The sequence below is a fragment of the Triturus cristatus genome, chromosome 6 (genome assembly GCF_964204655.1).
Source record: "Triturus cristatus chromosome 6, aTriCri1.1, whole genome shotgun sequence".
In the NCBI taxonomy this organism is placed as follows: domain Eukaryota; kingdom Metazoa; phylum Chordata; class Amphibia; order Caudata; family Salamandridae; genus Triturus; species Triturus cristatus.
The window spans coordinates 342,994,541-343,015,099 of record NC_140589.1 but is presented as its reverse complement, the minus strand read 5'-3'; the positions used below and the strand labels follow the sequence as shown (position 1 = coordinate 343,015,099).

The following is a 20,559-nucleotide window of genomic DNA, read 5'->3' as shown; positions in this document are numbered from 1 at the left end:
TAATTCCATCATTCAGTTTTGCACTTTAAATTAGAGTTGGAAACCCAAAAACACATTTTCTGATTGCAAAACGCTTTACTACCTGATGAAACATTTTTCAGGAGTGACCCGCCAAACTATTGTCGTGCCCGTTGTTGCATCATTTTTTTGTCCCTTTTTTACCTCTAGCTTGTAGGTGGGGGTAAACTGAAGTGTAAAAACCAAGAGAGCATATCTAACAAGCATTGGCAAAGCCAATTGATCTCTCCTGTGAACGGTGTTGGCCGAACTTTTGACTTTGAAAATACTTCTGCCGATGAGTAAGAAAAAAAACAATTGCTGTTGAGGGAGGCGAAATTGCTGGCTCTTGCATCATGACGTGTGCAAGCGTCACCAGGCATGCACACGTCATGATGCTCCACGTGGCCATTTTGTGTAATTTCTTCATTCTAAAATGGAGGACACCAATCATAAAGTTAACAAGCATTGGCATAGCCAATAGGTCTCGTTTTTGGGACCTTATAAGTATTTAGTTATGCAGCACAATATCCTTGGTGCAACAACACCAACTGTTGCATGGCTAAACACTTATAAGGTCCCAAAGGCAAGACCTATTGGCTATGCCAATGCTTGTTTACCTGTGTTACTGGAATGAGGGCTAAAGGCTCACTCACTTTTACAGTTTAGCTGCTGTGGGCTTAACTCTCCCTTGACCTACATCGGTTTGGTGTGAAATGCTGCGCAGCGCAGAGGTGGTGTATCTGCACTGAGTGTATGTGTGCCTGGGAAGTGCACACTATGTGAATAATGCAGTACTGAGCAGTGCTTGCATGGTGAATGCATGTGCTAGATGTATGTGGGCCCATGAATGGTACAGTACTAAAAGGATGTAGTGCTTGTTGTGCATGCATGATAAATGCATGTGCTGGATGTAAATATGACTATGACTGGTATAGTACTTGAAGGATGTAGTGCTGTGAAATGGTTGCATGATAAATAGATGTGCCGGGCGTATGTGTACAAGTGAGTGGTATAATACATGAAGGATGCAGTGTGTACATGATAAATGCATGTGCTGGGTATATGTGTGCCTATGAGTAGTACAGTACATAGAAGATATTGTTCTGGGCAGTGTGTGCGTGTTAAATACAAATGTTGGATGTCAGATTCTATTGGCCGCACACTGCTCGTCACACCAGCAAATTGCCCCAAGGAACTGTGGACAATGTAGTGGCGTCGGCGAGTACGCCTATGCCATGATGTGTAAAAAAGAGTATATACTGCATATATCCATCCCTGGACACGTGTTTGAGGTAATTGCCTCTCGTCAGCAGGGAGCAGGTAAGTGTAAGGGGTGCCGCGCGGACTGGCAGCCTACGCAGCAACCCTACACACATACCTACTCCCTGCTGACGAGAGGCAACTACCTCGAAACACGTGTCCAGGGATGGCTAACGCGACACTCATTTTCATTTTAAACTTTTGGCATAGGCGTACCCGCCGACGCTACTTCATGGACCACAATTCTTTGGGGTAACACGCTGGTAGGACTAGCAGAGTGCGGCCAATCTGACAAATGTTGGATGTATGTGTGCCTATAAGTGGATTAGTACATGGAGGATACAGTACTGTGCTGTGTGTGTATGCTGTATACATGCACTGGGTGTATGTGTGCCTGCGGATGGTACAATACATGGTTCCATTTTGGAAGACCCAGGCCTGCATGGTGAATAAGGAAGAGGGGGCAGAGAGATCCCCCGATAGATTTGTGCATTGCTGCATCCCTGTAAGCTGTGTAGGTCACACACACTAGGAAGGAGAGAGGAGAGCAAATCCTCCCAAGTACACTTCAAGGGGTGCCCCTCAATTCAGTGAGAGGTCACAAGAAGAGGGACTGGGCATATCTCATGAAGGAGATGGGGCTGATAAGAAAATCATAAAGAGTAGGACTGTGGGCCCTGGGCTACCCTTTTGATGCAAATATCACTGTGGCTGACATCCAGCTGTGAACTCTAGTCACTCCCACGGCGTGTGTTGAGGGACTATCAGTTTTGGAGACTCTCCGTCTGTGACAGACTGCTTTTCAAGAGGAAGAGGGAGCAGAGGAGTGGGCACTTCAAAAGAAGCAGAGGGGAGTTTTAGAGTCCTAAAGTTGCCATGTGTCAAGCAGTCAGACAGACTGTGTGAGGAGGGGAATCTCTGCAATACTTCTGCCTGTGACCAGGAACAAGGACCAAGGCCATGCTCGTCTCCCTCCTGGGTGCGGGGACATCACCCATGAAAACCAAGACCACCTGCCCTCAAGCCTGGAGCACCAGTGCCTACCTGCTTGCCAAGGCCAGTGTGCTCTGTGAGGGAGACGAGAGCGTTGGAGGGAGCGAGGTATAGTTAGGAGCCCTGTTGAGTGGTCTCCCTGGGTGAGTGGTGAACAAATGGCTGATGCATCAATCGGATCGTTGCCCGTGTGCTGGACAGAGTCGGCAATCCCTGTATGCCAAGAGAGGACAACCGAGAATTAAGTCGTATGTTGTGCTGCGCCGATCAGGCCGTAGTTTATAAAGAGCAGCAAGGTGGCGACCCCATATGCTAGGACAGGCTGCCATAGAAAAGGCTGAGCTCTGTACGGTAGCGAGGCGGTTACCCCGCAAGTCAGCAGAGGCCACCATGGAGAATTTCAATGTGCTGATTGGGCTGGAGCTTGTGGTAAATGAGTTGCGGTGACCCCGTATGTCAGAGGGTCACTGGGAGCACTAAGAGCTGCAACTAGTTCTGCTCAGAGCCGAAAAAGTGAGGCGCTGCGCAGTCCCTCTGAAAGGGGTTCTGACATAAATTTTTCCAGTTCCTTGATGAAAGCTCTATAATTAAAAATGTAGAACACACTTGAGAATTATTGAGATTGCAGCTGGAATGTACATGAAGCAGCCATTGGCAGTCCCACTAACACAGTTGATAGTCCAACCGTAGCTGAATTATGACGATGAGAGGCTGAAAGATATTTGGTGACTTAGTGGACACTATTCTGAAGGAGGTAATGCAATAAACAGCACCATCACCAGACGGAGCAGAAGGCAGCAGATATCGTGTCACACAGACCACGAGCCCTTATCAAGGAGGCCCACTGTACACGCTCATATTGCGTTCGAGACGCCACTTAATCTTATGCCCTGAAGAAGTTCATTGTTATGAACGAAACGCGTTGGCTGACAATTTCCTGAAATTGAACCTTTTTGTAATAAAGGACTGTGTATGAAAATCTAGGAAAGACTTTAAGACTTATTGAAAAACAACTTTGATTATACTTCTGGTGGTGCACCACTCCATATCTTGGGTTCAGCACCTTCTCGTAGGCTATGATTTGTTAATTTAGAGTGGTGGGAACTAAGAAAGGTGAAAGGCACTTTAAATGAGGGAAGAGACAGTTCTTCTCCCTGGTATGTGAAACTATTATCCAACATTGAACATTCAAGTTACAGAATGCTTTTTTGCAAAACATGGACTTATCACAGGCAACCTTTACTATAGCCTCATTTGCTGTTTTCGGCAGCAGATTTAGAGACTTCAGTCTATAAGTATCCATTTCAACAGACACTGTTACATAAGAAGCTTATCTTATATGCCTTAATAAATACGCTCATACAAGCATGCTTGCACACATTCATTATGCAGTTACTTCCCACAGCACTTACATTGTTTGGTTATGAGAAAAGGTGCACTATCCTGAAAATTCACTACCTCAATGTGCAGTTACATAGAATATACTGATGCTAATAAAAACACAGAGTGCCACAAGTGAAAACAATATCACACTGAATAATGAATTTACAAATGTAAATGTTAGAGTTTACAGAAATATTTATGTTAACTTTAGGGTTAGAGCAAGGTTTAAGCATATCCTTAGTTTGGGGGTTAGGATTAGACATAGATAAGTGGTTAGATTTGGGTAAATTTTAAAGTTAGACACAAGTTTAGATTTAGGACTACAGTTAGAGCAAGGCATGGGGATATGCATTTAGGTTAAACTAGGTTTACAATTAGCACATAGGCAAGGTATGGAGTAAGGCTGAGAAATGGTGTGTGGGGTTTAGAATTTGGAGAAGGTGGAGGATAAATACTGGTGTTAGGTTAAGGGTTTATGTTAGGTTAAGGTCCATATAAGGAATAATGTTCATAAGAATATTTAGGCTTGATTGTGGGAATTCAATGAGCCACCATTTTCAATCCTGATCGTCATCTTGAAACCATCATGGCAAAAACAAATCACTTTCACAAGTCAATTACACCCAAATAAGAAAATTATTCTGAAAATTATATCTCTAGTATTATGTTTGCACATGGCTTCTAATACCCCCCTACTTTAATACAGTCATATTGTCAAATTCACTATTTTCGAATATGTTTAGTAGATATTTTTCCACGGATACTGCATATGAATTATTTGTCCAATATGGGTTAAATTGATATTTAGACGTGTTTTGCATGTTGATAACAGCTAGAGGAATGTACTTTATACACTGTCAGCATAAAAATCAAAGAAACAATACTATATTATACAAATGCACAGTCAAACCAATAATACAATACAACCTGGAATAAACTGACATTTTACGTTCAATTTAAATGTGAACAAGAAGTAGTGCAAAAGTACACTTTTTTCAGTTTGGTGTGATAACTGAAACAAACCTTCATCTGAAGCAGCATTCTCTAGTTCTGTGTTCTGAAACTTTACATCATCAGATTTAACATAACCGCACACCTTTGGCGATGCCAGTCTTGAAATTTCCTTAATATCTTTGGATCGATAGACCAACATTCTTTCATCACTGGGGTTGTCAACAAATCTCCAAAGTGGCTAAAATCAAAGGAGAACATAATTACCTAATATATTTTACAAATGTCACCAAAATATATTTAAATGTACATTTGAAGGTGAAAATATGCCTGGAGACCCTTTCCCAGGGTCAATATTTACAAGGCCTGATGTTGTGGTTTCATATTTCAAAAAGTTTATTCTGATATGTCTCATTACAGTGTAGAGTATATATTACTTTGTAATGTGCGGATATAATAATGGAGCCTTTCAGACAAGGTTCAGAGCTTCTGGAAGGAACTTGATCTTAGCAGGCTCTTTGCGAGTATAATGTGAAAAGAGCTGAGAAAGAATAACTATCATTTTGAGTCAGAGTTGAGACTAAGTGTAGATGGAGACTGCAGTTGGCGATGTATCTCCAAGAAAGAGGAAAAACAAAAACCACAGCAAAGTCAGAATTTTGCATTAAGCCAGAACTTATTTTCAATTTCGCTCTTTAGCAGTAAAAACGTGTGATATTTCAGAGCACCAAAATAGATAAGAAAAAGCCATTACAGACCACTACTCTACAGACCACTACTCAGATCACCAAGTGTGTGGCCCTGCGATTTTCCCATATGCACAGTCCAGATGATAGAGTTCGGTGTCTCCTCTGGGTCCAAGAGTCGGGAATCTCCACTCGCCTGTGTGGCACCACGATTTTCTGATATGCGCAGTCCAGATGGCAGAGTTTGTGGTCTCATCGGGGTCAAGGGTCATGAATCTCCATTTGCCGAGGCCAGGTGTTGCCCCACACCACGAGTCTCTATCCAGTCCCACGTCTCATCTGGCATGGTGAAGAAGTGCGATTTGCCCCCATTGAGGACTTTTACAGAGAATAGGAGCATGGATCCCATGTTCATGGCTTTCAATTTTTGATTGACTGCATAATCTGGAAAATTCCTCTTTCAATGACAGAATGGAAGTCTCTGAATCAGTAGAAAGCAAAGTATGTTATCAATATATAATGTTAATTTGAATTCTTGCATGCCAATCTTGAACCTCTTGATGTTTGGGCAGTTCTGCACCCTGTGAATGAAGGGCTCCATTGTTAAAGAGAATATTAAAAGGGAGAGGGGTCAGCCCTGTTAATTTGCCCTTGTGATATGCTTCTGGTTCCCAATTGGCTTCAAAGATCAATTTTAAAACTATGCCTTATGCACAAGGCTTGTTCCAAAAACACCCATGGTAACCCTATGTGTCCTATTTGCCAATCTGCAAGCTCAAACCTGAAGCAACAATGATCCTTCAAATGATTAACGCATGCCATTGTTGCACCAAAACTTCAGGGGTTTAAACACTGACCAATTGCATAACCAAAGTCTCTGTGCTTTAATAAACATCTTATAACAGAAAAGCAGCTACAGAGAAATTGGACTAACATGCAGACTTTGCCTAAAGATAAGGATGTTTTTTTCCTGTACTGTTAAGCACTGTACAAAACAACTATATTATTTAGAAAAAAGTACAATTATTTGTAGCACTCAATCCCCCAAAAAGTCATAAATTCAAATAATAAACAATCTCACTTTCTAATTGGTTAGCTACCATAAAGTAAGGGGCTTATTTCTACTGCTTTTTCAGAATGCATTAGCAATTGAGGATTACAGCAGAATATCTAGTACATTGTACAATATAATGACAGCAATGAAATTATTGATCAGTGGTAAAAACTAAAAACCTAACGGAAGCCATTATTTCCAAACATAAATGTTTAATGATAGTGTTTAAAAACTGAATTCTACAGGAATAAATAGTTCCTCAAAGATATATGTGCATGCTCAAAGATCATACTACCAGGTAAAATCTTTGCCTGAAATCCTTGCTCACAGACTTCAGTGTCCACAGTGTGAAGTGGTGATACAAGCGTGAATTAGTAGAGTAAAAACTGTTGAAGTTTAGTCTAGTGTATGATGTGGTGATACCTTCAGAAGACGTGATATGTTGTGTTGTAGTTTGTCTTACTGAGGTGTGGAAACAATGTTATATGGTAATATAAGGCCTGGCGGGGTATGTGTTGACTGTTGATGTATTGGTGTGGTATAGAACAACGTGATGGGTTGTGTTGTAAACTAGTGTGGTATGGTGTACATAAAGAGCAGGTACCTGGACATATGTATTGTATTACTGAAATAAAAATGTCAGATGTGAGAATGTAATGAACATAGCACCAAAACGTTAAGACACTGGACAGACGGTTCAAACAAGAAGAGGCCAAAACAAGTATCAAACACATTGAGGAAGAGGAAAGAAACACACTCGAAACCAAAACGTAAAGTAATAGTGAAAAATTAATTAAGTCTATATTACAAGGTGGGGGCGTGGCTAGCCGAGCAGCGAGATGGCCGCTCTCTGAGTGAGCTCCGCCGGCTACTCTGATTAATCCTTCAGTAATCCTGCTCCTGGAGACCGCGGAGCCCCGCACCTCCCGGATTCTGCTGCTAACAGATTGGTGATCCTTCGACCCGAATTGGGGGCACGGGGACGGTTTCCCCTTGCAGCGGAAGCGATCGTATTACTTGCCGGCTGGTGGGACGGTCCTGACCTGCGCCGGAAGTGCATCCTGCGGGGAGCCGCGAGTCACGAGAGGCCGAGGCTGCAGAGGCCTAAGCGGACCGCGCGGAACTTGCTGTGGGGGCTTCGCCGCTGTGCCACCATCGCGGCCGACGGTGAGCTCCCCGAGCGGACGGCTGCGAGGAGACAGAGGAGCCCGGGGCGCCTTGGTGGGACAGCCGAGCTGCGATACGAAGATCCTGCGGCCGCGGAGGGCGGCGCTGACAGTTGCTGAGCCCGGGTGAGATCGTGCAGGCAGGCCTGCGCCGGCGGCGTCAAAGCGACGGCTGAGGAGGGGGTGAGAGGGCGCCCTGAAGGGACGAGAAGCATAGTAGATCCTGACACGTTGCAACGACACCGGGCCCTCCCGCTACCCTTCGGCTGGGCGGGCCACACGCCTGGACAGCCGGAGCGGTCCTTTGTGGCCCTGGGTCCCCTGAGCCCCGGCGCGGCGCTATCCTAGTGAAGTGGGACGATGGCTCATTGTGCCCCGGGAAGGCCCTAGCTGACCGCTGACGCTTGCAGAGCTGCCTGGGCGCCTACAGCGTTCTAAACCGTGTCTTGCCACACTTGCTGTGAGTTCAGGGTCACGCTTGGCGCGCACTGGTGCCGACTGGACAGTCGCACACCTACGGGACGCTTGCTGGCGGTCGCGCAGTGAGGTGCCGCCCTACTGATAGGCCGGTGGATCTCTCTTGCCTGCAGTGATGGGGAAAACGGACGCCAAACAACCGAAGCTGACATTTGACGGTAAGAAGACTCCGAAGGGCGCGACAATGGAACCTGATGTGAGCACATCGCCGTCGCGGGGGGCGACCCCGGATATAGACTTTGGGGCCCTCATCATGGAGGTGAGGACGAGCCTGAAGAGCATAGATGCAAAGCTGGATACCATGTCGGCGCAACTCGAATCCGTGCAGAGAAAGGTGGACACCCACGAGAAGAGACTGGACAGTCTCGAACATGGGCAAACTGAGTGTTGTGAATTCCAACAACAGGCTAAGCGGCACATTACGACGCTGGAGCGCGAACTCGACAATTTACGCGCCAAGTCAGACGATTTGGAAGCGCGCTCCCGAAGATCCAATATTCGCATTACGGGGGTTCCAGAGACCACAAACACGGGAAAGATGGAATCGTTTGTGTCGTCCCTCCTGCATGAACTGTTCGACCCGGACTTGTCCCCGGTGTTCACGGTGGAAAGGGCACACAGATCACTGGGGAAGAAACCTCCGGTGGGGGCCCCACCACGTCCGATCCTGGCCAAACTACTCAACTACCAAGATAGGGACATCATTCTTCGATTGGCGAGAGAGAAGGGTAAGATCATGCATCAGGGTAATCACGTATCCTTCTACCCAGATTTTACCCCGCTGGTGCAGGCGGCCCGGAAGGAATTTTTACCAGCTAAGAAAGTTCTATTGCAAGCCGGCGTGCCCTACTCTCTCCTCTACCCGGCAAAGCTAAAGGTCCTGCACGAAAACACCTCACACTTCTTCACTGACGCCAAGGCAGCCCTTAAATTTGCCAAACTCATCTGTGCTGGGGCCAGGAGAAAATCGCCACGACTCGAGGAGGCTTCAGGGCACCTGAGTGACAATGACTGAGGACCCTGGCACGCTCAGCCTGCGGGGCTGCGGGTTTCCTCTTTGAGAAACTGTTGACAGCCGGACTGAACTCTCGCACAGGATTGCTCTTCCCGCACTGCCTACTTGGGGGCGGTTGCTGGGACGCCACTGTATGCTGACTTGGGCTGCCATCTCCGAGCTCCCACTGAGACACAGGTTGGCTGCGGATCTTGGGGTTTGTAGGGTGGGGGTGCTGCCAGACCCAGGACCATTTAAGTTTGACAGTAGCCACCCCGCATGCGTGGGGGTGTCAGCCGAGCGCACCACGCCTCATGGGGTGCCTCCCTTTGTTGCTGTTGTTGGGGAATTTTGACACACAGAGTACATGTTATTGGGATATGTCACGACCTAATTGGGGGGTTGCTGAGGGAAGGGGGTGGAGGGGGGGTTTTGAAATGTTGCAAGTTTTGGTTCATATTAGGTGCATTGTACTACAACACGTGCTTAGCTCTCAAGGTGCTGGGTCCGTAGATAGGAGGTCCGGGTGCCAGGTGGACTTCCGGGGGCGGGGTTGGATGCCAGGGGTTTGGGTCTGTCAACTGCTTTAATGGGAGACATCAAAATCTGGACTTGGAACATTAGAGGCCTTGGGGACTTCCAAAAAGCCCGCTTGCTACATGGCATGTTGTCGAGGCATAACGTAGATATATGCTTCCTACAGGAAACACATCTGAATGTCACCCCCTCAGCTAGATTGAAGAATTCACGATGGGCACATGTTTATTCCTCCATTTACTCAAATTATGCGAGGGGCGTAGCAATACTCATTAGAAGGGGGCTGGATTGGCGGGAATACTCTCATGTGAAGGATGCGGAGGGTAGGTATGTTCTGCTTCATGGGGCTCTGCAGGGTCGACCCATTGTCCTGGCTGCCATATATGGCCCGAATGTGGACGATCCTGACTTCTTCAGAACTGTTTGGGCGAAAATTATGCTGCTGGATTGTCGGGCGGTGGTGTTGGGGGGAGATTTTAATGTGGTGTTAGATGATGACTCGGATCGCAAGGGTGTGAGCAGACCGCAGCACACTAGGGCGCGCCAGGCAATTTCTGATATCATGAGGGAGGGTCTGCTTTCCGATGTGTGGCGAGTTAGAAATCCGGGTGTTAAAGTGGGGACCTGCTACACCTCTCACAAGACTGCTTGGTCGCGACTGGATTTCTGGCTGGTGTCTCCTGAGGTTGCGACATGGGTGTCAGATGTGGATATTATGGCTAGATCGCTATCAGACCATGCTCCATGTATGTTGGTATTGCGCCCCCCCGACGCTGCACGCAGGGCGTTCCAGTGGCGCCTCCCCCCACATGCGCTTGCTGACCCTGTGTTTGTGGAGGAGATAAGAGAGGATATCATTAATTATTTTACTGAGAATGAGGGGTCAGCCACTTCTGATGCCATTGTGTGGGATGCATTTAAAGCTGTCGTAAGGGGCCAATGCATTGCGAGACAAGCAGGGGTCCTTCGTACCATAAGGGCCACGTTAGCTACGCTGGAAGGGGAACTGAAGGCCCTCGATGTTGCTTTTAGCTCTGACCCAACGTTGGCGCTTGCTGGCGCTCTGAAAACTAAACTGTTGGCATTCAAGGAGGAGGCGGAGCGGGAGGTGCGATTCCTGGGGCGGCAGGCAGAGGCGCGCAGGTACGGGGAGGGAGATAGACCAAGCAGGACTCTAGCCAGACTGATTGCTCCTCGCACACAGTCGAACTACATACACGCAATCTATGATAACACTGGCCGTCTAGTGGTAGGCCAAGAGGCGGTGCTGGGCGCCTTCGCAGACTTCTATGCTGCTCTGTACACCTCGAAACAGCCCACGACACCGGCGTCACTACGGGACTTCCTTGACTCCATAGCCCTCGTGTGGTTCAACAACAATCACAGACAGTACATGGACCTCACCGTTACAGTGCAAGATATCGCCCAAGTGATTAAAAGCATGCCGGCCAATAAAGCTCCTGGCCCGGATGGCCTGACCACCTCCTTTTATAAAACCTATGTGGCTGAACTAGCGCCGAGACTGCACTCTGTGTTTGTTGAGGCTCTCGAGTCGCAATCCCTCCCAGACTCCATGCGTGAGGCTCTCATTGTCACGCTCCTCAAGCCAGACAAGGATGACCAACAGCTGGACTCTTACAGACCCCTGTCCCTTATAAACGTAGATGCCAAAATCTACGCAAAAGTAATTGCGGATAGATTGCAACCGTTGTTGCCGATTATAGCGCTCCCTGATCAATCGGGATTCATCCCTGGCCGTGCAACATCACACAACCTCAGGACTATCTTTTCGGTCCTTCACTATTTACACCCGTCAGTACAGGCAGCGGTGGTGTTTTTGGATGCCACCAAAGCCTTTGACTCCCTGGAGTGGCCCTACCTCTTCGAAGTGTTGAGGCGGATGGGATTCAGTCAAAACTTCATGACCCTTATTAAGCTCCTATACACGTCACCCAGAGCCCGGGTGAGCGTTAATGGTCTTGTCTCCAAGCCGTTCGCTGTCTCGAGGGGAACTAGGCAGGGTTGCCCGCTATCCCCGCTCCTCTTTGCGATTGCTATGGAGCCACTAGCAGCTCGAATTCGGCAGCACCACACTGCCAGAGGCATCGGATTCAGTGCTAGAAGCTTATTGATCTCGCTATACGCGGACGATGTCACATTGTACGTTCAGAACCCCAGAGACAACCTGAGCCCACTGCTGCGCGAGTTTGTAAGATTTGAGGGTCTGGCAGGGATATCCATTAACTGGTCGAAGTCAGTGGCATTCCCTCTGACGGAGAGCACTGTTAGACCTGCCCCTGACTACCCCCTAAGATGGGAGACGGAAGCTGTCAAGTATTTGGGCGTCTGGATTAGCCGAGATGTACAGGAGCTGTGGTCGCTGAATTTTGGTAGGGCGGTGGACTGGCTGGAAGGGAAAGTCGAAGTCTGGAATAAATTGCCGCTGTCTCTGGTGGCTAGAATTGCGTTGGCCAAAATGGTGGTCCTCCCCAAATTCTTGTACTTGTTTGTCAATGTACCACTACCTATGACGACGCACTTCCACGCACGGGTCCGCTCACTATTGCTGAAACTGGTGTGGGCCGGTGGTCAGGCAAGAGTATCCTGGGACCTACTCACGCTTCCGCTCCGGCAAGGAGGACTGGGGGCCCCGGACTTGAAGCTCTATGCGCTCTGTGCACAGGCTCAATTCCTTCATTTCTGGGCCTACCCAGCCCCCTACCAGCCGCATGTGGCGGTGGAGCTTGCAGTGGTCGCCCCCTCGCCATTACGAGTGGCATTATACGGAGCGGTTACGTGCCCGTCGCGTGAGGTGGACACGGTAGAAATGATCCGCTGGTCCTGGCGTGAGCTTCGGAAGCGAGCTGGTCTCTCCCTGCTCTATGCGCCGGCGGTTCCTCTCCGGGGCAACCCGATGCTGCCTTGTTTGACGGCAAGAGGTGACGTCCTCACTATCCGTGGGAATAGGCTACTCACTTTCGCGGACATATATCCAGATGGCTCATTTTTCGAGATGTCTGCGGATGGGGATGACCAACCTTGCACGTTTGCGGACAAATTACTATATCATTCCCTTAGGGAATCCTGCAAGAAAATGGGACAGGGCTTCCCGGACGAGCCTTGTGCACTAGCCGCCCTGCAAGACTTGCTCTCAAGACCTTCTCCTAAAAAGCTGGTGTCCAGATTATATAACTGCATGCAGGAACAAGCCCCAGTGACAGTAGCCACGGCCGAGTCCGCCTGGGCTGAAGACCTAGGGGATCAGCTGCCGGATGATGCATGGGGGTATTGCTGCGCTCAACTCACAGCTCTATCACCGAGTTACCGATTGCGACTCATACACTTCAAATTCCTACACAGATATTACCGCACTCCGACACTACTATGCCGCATGGGTATCCGCGAGAATGCTGCATGCTGGAAATGTGGGGGTGACGATGCCACCTTTCTACATGTAGCTTGGAGCTGCCCAAAGCTGGAGGCATACTGGTCCGGGGTCTTCAACGCCATAAATCAAATCGTACAGAGGAGCGACTCCCCGTCTCCACTGTTGGGTTTGCTGGGATATGTTAAGCGCACCGAGCCCTGTGACAGGAAACTTCATGCACTACTCCTGTTATACGCCAAACGGCAGATAGCTATACACTGGGGCAGACCGGCCCTCCCCACGCTCGAAAGCTGGATCAGGGATGTGACTTACGGCCAGACTCAACTGGCGAACTACTGGGAGACAATGCCCACCGCTTCCAGACCCACTGACATCTGGGGCCCGTTTGTACAGTGGACTACAGGACGCGCGGCCCCTGACTCCGCCGACACTTCACGCGCTACCAGCGTTTCCGACGACATGGGCTGAGGGAGCGCGCTGCGTAAATTAGCGTTAGAGGTCCCGCTGCCCCGCACTTGTGCTATCGGGCACTGCTCAGACGCAGGCTTTGGCGTTTACTGACTCCACTGACCGGGCTTGAGTCCACTGCCCCCCCCCCCCCCCTCCGCCCTACTGGTCCCACTGTGGATACTTTACCGCCCCTCTCCCCCTCCCCCCCGCCCCGCCCTTCCCTCGCTAAGTCGCACACAGCTATGACACCTTCCCGCACCCGCTCTCCACATAGCTGTTTCCAAGTACTTGCACCTAGGTTTGATGTTTTTGGTTTAGTTGTTGGGGGGTCCTGTTGGGGGAAACAAGGTGCTGACCGACACATCCTTTTTACAGTCTGCTGAAGCGGGTGGCTGACAGCTGCTTATTTGTGGGCGGACTTGTTGATTTTCGCTACCTTTCAACTGTCAGCGGCACTGGGTCAAAAGTAAGACCGTTTACTCGCTAAAAGATGTGCAATACGAACTGTGGACTTTTATTATATCTTAAGTTCACCTCTGCCGGTACCATTGGCCGGATGAGGGCCTCAGAGATATTTCTATATCATCTTTGTATAATTTACCCTATAGCGGCCTGCCTCCGGGTTGTTGGCGTGACGCAGTGTATGTCATCTGTTTCATTTGTTCATAATAAATGTCTTACGACCAAAAAAAAAAAAAAAAAAAAAAGTCTATATTACAAGGTCATTGGATTCTTTCTTAAAATAGGTTGAATAAAGTAACCATTACAGAGGGATAATATAATTTATAGAAAATTCTCCATTTGATTATGGATTATTAGGGCAGAACACAATATTACAAGAGCCCTGAAGCATTAGTCACCTGAGCAATGCCAAGGCACACAGAACCCAAGTGGCGTAGAACCAAGGTGTACAAGCAATTTTATTCAGTAAAAAGATACAAGAAACAGGAGCCCGTGCAAATTAGAAGTAAACTATGATTTATTTCCCAAGAGAGGGTAATCTGGAATTATGTGCATCCTAAAGTCTGTATGTATCCTATGTGAACACAGGTATGGGCTGCGACAAATCATATCACAGCCCACACACGTAGCGGGGCACATACTTGATGGAATCTTCACCAATAATCATAAAATTGAAGTGAAGGACATACTACCGGTCCCTTGGTCAGACCATTCAGTAATTTACTTTAAAGTGAACCTCTCTCTGTCAGCAATCGGACGGAAATCTCGCCCTGGGCTGGTAAACACTCGTCCCTGGAAGGACATAAAAAGTGACGAACTGGCCGATACCTTGATAAATTGCCCTACCTACTTGGAGGACAGTAATGAAGGGGCCACTAACTTTGATTCCTGGATCTGCAAGGCAATTGATAAACTAGCCCCAGTGAAATCGACCCAACCCAAAAAACGATTACTGACCTCGCCTTGGTATACAGCTGAGCTCAAGCTTGCCAAAATCAAATGTAGGCGGCAGGAACGTCTCTGGAGATTAGATTATAGCTCTACGTCAAAGAAGGAATATAATCTCACTTTGGAAAAATATAAATCTTTAATTAAACAAGCCAAAACGACGTATTTTACCAACAAAATTCAAGAGGCAAAAAAGTAATCCAAGGAACTTTTTAAAATAGTGACCACCTTAATCAAGAGTCCTAACGACACAATTTTTTGTCCAGATCAAAATTTTGTCGATAACCGTGCCTTCTTTTTTCAACGTAAGATTCAAGACGTCTATAATGAACTCCAGAAGCTACAGACTGATCCTGATAAAAATATAGGCAACCCCATGGAGGATAGTTTATCGTCTAACGTTCTGTCCAAATTTTCACCTCTTAGCGTAAAACAGGTCAGTGATGCACTACTTTAAATAAAGTCAGGCTCTCCCCTTGATCCTTGCCCCTCTTACATATACCATCTGGCCCCTACAATAATAAGCGCCTCCCTGGCTCCCTTGTTAAATAAGATCATTAGTTCAGGTGTTTTCCCTTCAAGTTGGAAAAAGGCCTGTATCAGGCCCATTCTTAAAAAACCCTCACTTGACCCACAGGATACCAAACACTATCGCCCTATCTCCTGTCTTCCACTTCCATTTAAAGTCTTAGAAAAAATGATTAACCAGGAGCTAATGCACTTCATTAACTCTAATAACCTGTTGGATGTAACACAACATGGTTTTAGACCACGTCATTCTACAGAATCAGCCTTAATAATGGCTATGGAGGAAATCCGCAGAGTCATGGACAGTGAAGGCAGGGCCACTCTTGTCCTTCTTGATCTAACGGCGGCTTTTGACACCGTTAATCACAGAGTACTATTGGAAAGACTGAATAAAATAGGCATCAAAGACTCTGCTTTAGCGCTTCTACATTCCTTCCTTGATTCCAGATCATAGCAAATCCATTGGGAGGGACTTCAGTCTGCTGAACTCTCTCTCCCCTGTGGCGTTCCTCAGGGATCAGCATTATCCCCTACGTTGTTTAATCTATATGTTACACCACTAGCTAACCTAATCAAGAATCATGGTCTAAAGTTAGTATCTTATGCAGATGATACCCAGCTGGTGGTGTCTCTGACACAAACTGTTGAAGTCACTGCGGAGAGATTCAGAAGTTGTCTCTCCAGGGTGATGAAATGGATGAGTTCAAACTTTCTTAAACTTAATACCGAAAAAACAGAGGTGTTGGAATTCGGTCAAAAACCTTCCATCTGGAACAACCTCTGGTGGCCTCCAGAAGCGGGCGCTTGCCCTGTTCCTGCACCCAAAGTGAAGAACCTAAGCTTCTTGGTTGACAAAGACCTCTCATTAACCTATCAAGTCAACCAGGTCACCTCTGCCTGTTTCTTGATGATCAAGATTCTTCGTAAAATCCTGCCTTTCATCCCTTCTTCTCTAAGAAAAACAGTAGTGGGAGCTTTAGTTCTATCTCGTATAGACTATTGTAATGCACTATATTCTGGGATAGGTGAGCGACAGCTTTCAAAGCTCCAGTCTTTGCAGAACGCGGCAGTAAGAGTACTGCTGAACCTCCCAAAGCATCATCCTACCTCAGCAAACATGAAGAGGCTTCACCGAATTCAATTTAAGGCCTTATGCCTTGTACATAAAGCGGTATATGGAGGAGGTGCAGATGACATGACATTGTTATTTCCTCGGTATGTTCCAAGTCGTACACTCAGATCCACTAGTATGGGCCTAGTTGGCATTTCAAAATCAAAAGGGCCCAATGGGGAGGCAAGGCCTTTTCCTTCCAGGCAGCAAGCTTATGGAATAGACTACCAACAGAACTACGATTAACAACTAGTAAGATCTTGTTCAGAAAGGCCGTGAAAACTTGGCTCTTCACCAAACCTTAGATCCTCTCCACACACCTCCTATCTCAGCGCCAAGACGCCGCGGCATAAGTGCGCTTAATAAATACTTCAGTCAGTCAGTCAGAGTTCAAAATAGGTTGTACAAAATTCTCTCTCAAAGAGTCGCGTAGTTTATGCATTTGATTGGACCAGAATAACACACCTTTGTGCTACACTGCAAAATGCATGAATATGATAGTATTTCAGCATTAATCATAGTTGATGTAAAAAAGCTGTGAGGATGCCAATTGCTAATACCTTTGGATAATAATAAAAAATGAAGGCCTACTGTGAAAGGGATAAAAGGAAACAAAGCACTGTTCAAATTATCTCTCGACTTCATAACAATGAGTCTCTTGCACATTCTGAATACAAGAATTAGAAAAGGTACATAGCAGGGATGCTTGCACTGTAGATAGTTACATAGCAGGGATGCTTGCACTGTAGATAGTATGTCTGTATGAATTAATTTTAAAATTATGGTCTTGGGGGGCGTGGCCAAGCAACATGGCCGGCAGGACGTGAGCTCCCTCGGCTCCTGGCCAGGCAGCCACTAAATCTGGAATATCCTGTCTGCTGACGTCTACCACGGTCCCTTTTGTGCGGCTGGTACTCTGCTCGCTGCAGGGGCACCCTTGGGGGAAAGCAGGACGGAGGAAGTGCCCGGGTTCGTCAGCGACGGCTCTGCGCCTGCCGACCCACGCGGCTGAAAATCACGTGAGGCCGGGGACGAGGCCTGCATCAGCCGGAGGACTGAGTGGTGGCGTGTTTCCTCCCGCTTGCCCGGCGCCTTTGATAGCTGCTCAGGGGGTGCCCCTGACGTCGGGGGCCTCCTGATCTCCACTGGCACCGGCCCTTGCTGTTGGGCCTTAAGAAGTTCGACGGGCCCGAGGGGCCTAGCGGGACACCGAGGATCGGACCGGGCTCACCATCGCCGGCGGCGGAGGCTCTGGCGCCCGCGGCTGCGGTGTCCGTCGTTGCTGCGGAACCCTCCACTGGAGCTGTGAGTGTATGCGCCCCCTGCCCCCGCCGGTCTTGGAGTGCGCTGCGGTCCGTGTGCGAGGCCATCCGACGACCCCGGACGGGGGCCTATGAGGAGCGGTACCTGTTGGAGGCCGCCTGGAGGAGGCGGGGGGCCGGGTTCCCCTCTTGACCTGCTGGGGAGTTCCTGAGACCGAGGGGGCGCAATCGTCCCGGCTGGATTAGTGGCGGCTGGAGGCCCTCTGGCTCTTGGGGCCCCCGGGAAGTGAACACCTACTGCCTGGCTGCGGCTCTGTGGGAGGGGGGCCGCTATGCCCCAGGAAACTAACTCCTGCTACGTGTGAGTTGCCGCCCGGCTGGGCCCTTCTCTCTGCCTGCCCCTAGTGGAGGTCGCGGGGGTGCCTGACCACCCTTGGAAAACTCCCATAGGGCCTACCTGCTTGAGGACAACTACTGGCTGCCTGTCTGGAGAAGATCGCAGCGACGTCTCTGGGGTCTGGGAGAACGGTGGAGGCCCTCGCTGGTGGACGACGGATCGAGTTCCCTCGCCCTGGTGCCAGATACCGGAGCGCTGGAACGACGTGCGGAGGGACAGGCGCGCCGCAGTAACATCAGAGTCCTGGGCATTCCGGAGCGTTCGTAGCAGGGTAATGCGGAGCACTTCCTGGAGAACTGGATACGTTATAAGTTGTGCCCCACCGGTCTGTCGGAGGTTTTTGTGGTTGAGAGGGCCCACAAGGCGCTGGTCCCTCCGCCAAGGCCGGGGGCTCCTCCCAGGGCCCTCATTGCTAAAATCCTGAACTATAGGGACAGGGACTGTTTTTTGCGGGCAGCGTGAGAAGCGCCTGACCTCACTTTCGACAACGCCAAGGTCTCCATTTATCCGGATTACACCCGCCAGGTGCAGGAACCGCGGAAGTCTTTTCTTGGCATCAAGCAGAAGCTGCGAGAACTTCACCTACAGTACATGCTCCAGTACCCTGCGAAACTCAAGGTGCTCGCGAATGGGAGGACCCATTTCTTCGAATCTCCAGAGGAGGCATGGGAGTGGCTGGAGATCAGGGGGGATGCCCTCCCCCCACGCGAGCGGAGGGGATCCCGGCGAACCGGGGGGACTAGACCTTCTGGAAGCTGCAGGGACCGACGCGGGGGTCTGGCCGTCCCTGATGCTCCAGTGGAGGGACAGCAGATCATGGTGGGAGACGACGGCGCCCTGCGGGTGGAATCCACTGACTCCGACGGGACTCCCGGGGAGAGCTTGGTGCCGGAGACTCCCCTGTCCACTTCCCATGTGATTCCAGTGACGCTCATGGACCCTTCTGCGGCCGCTACGGCATCGCCCTGCAGTTGATATCCTTTTTCCTTTTTCTTTCTTCCACTGTTGGGGGGAAGGGGGCCGGTCCTTAGAGGCCTAGCGATTCTTTCCTCACGGGGATCTCTGTGCCTTCCTTGCAGAATTTGAGCTGCTGTGGCACGTCTTTGGTAGGGTTTGCCGGTTACTCGGACCTGGGGGTTCCTCAGGTACATACTCAGGCAGTCCGAGACTTTGAATTATGCCATGAGGTGGCTGGTCTGAGCCGGGAGTTGGACTTGGGGGAAGGGGGTTCTCTTCTTTTTGTTGGGTAGTTCAGCCCGTTTGGGCTCATGGGTCGGCTGTGCACGTCCTGGCACCAGCACGGGGAGGGCATTTCTGCATGTTACGCTGTTGTCAGTAAATTGCTTGTGGGAGGGTGTTTTTAGGGGGGGGGAGGGTTGTTGGTTCTTTTTAAGCATCGTATGTACAGCATTTCGGGCACAGGGCCGGTGTGGCTACACGGGACGCGGAACACGAAGGGGTAGGTCACTTCACCACACATGGGGTATTAATTCCTGAGCTGGAACGTGAGGGGGCTGGGTACATGCACCAAGAGATATAGGCTCCTGTCCTCCCTTCGCAGACATAAGATTTCGATACCATGCCTCCAAGAAACTCACCTTACAGATGACGGGGCTCAGAAACTGGGGAAAAAATGGCGGGGACAGGTTTTCCACTCTTCATTTTTTACATATGCCAGGGGAGTCCTAGTGTGGGTGGCTCCTGGGGTCCCATTTGCTATCCAACATGTGGAAGCTGACATCCATGGGAGGTATCTACTCCTTAGAGCTAAACTGGATGGTAGGGATGTGGCCATACTGAATACCTATGCCCCAAACACGGACGACCCAGATTTTTTTTTTCAGTCCCTGCAGGAGGTCCTGGTCTCGGAGCTGAAGGTCCCACTACTTTGGATGGGGGATTTTAATTGTGTCTTAGACCCCGTTCTTGACAGGTTCCCACCCCGTGCTGGCACAAAACCCCAAATGACAGCGAAACTCCGGGAGGTCATGGGGAATATAGGAGCCCAGGATGTATGGCGCCAGAGACACCCAACTCAGAAGGTGTACACCTGTTTTTCCTCCACTCACAATACGCATAGTCGCTTGGATAGGGTCTTACTCGCAAATCCGGATGCCACTATGTCCTTTGAGGTGACCCATCAAGCACGATTCCTATCTGATCATTCCCCTGTGGCATGTGTGGTGAATTGGGGAGGCCCGATATGTCGCCCACGGACTTGGAGGTTGCCGACTGAGATTCTCGAGGACCATGTGGGGAAGCATCACCTAGAAACTGGCATAACGGACTACATTCACCTGAACTGGGGTGGAGCGGACCTTTCACTGGCCACGAAATGGGACGCCCTGAAGGCGGTGGTGAGAGGGGCGTGTATGAGCCTTACATATGGGGTCCAGAAACAGCTCCAACGAGAGCTACAGGAGGAGGAACTCCACCTCTTGGAGGTACAGACCTCTGCGGCCCCTGACACTACGGAGAGGGAGGGGGAACATGATATCCAGATACGCATCCA

At 49.2% G+C, this 20,559-nt stretch overlaps 1 protein-coding gene across 1 annotated transcript in view; it reads right to left on the bottom strand.

The window, feature by feature from the left end:
* Positions 1 to 20,559, bottom strand: part of ADAM17 (ADAM metallopeptidase domain 17) — a 597,876-nt gene that overhangs the window by 400,070 nt on the left and 177,247 nt on the right. The window contains exon 5 of the mRNA XM_085610726.1: positions 4,660 to 4,828. Coding sequence (XP_085466852.1) covers positions 4,660 to 4,828 — 169 coding nt within the window. The remainder of the gene's footprint in view (positions 1 to 4,659; positions 4,829 to 20,559) is intronic.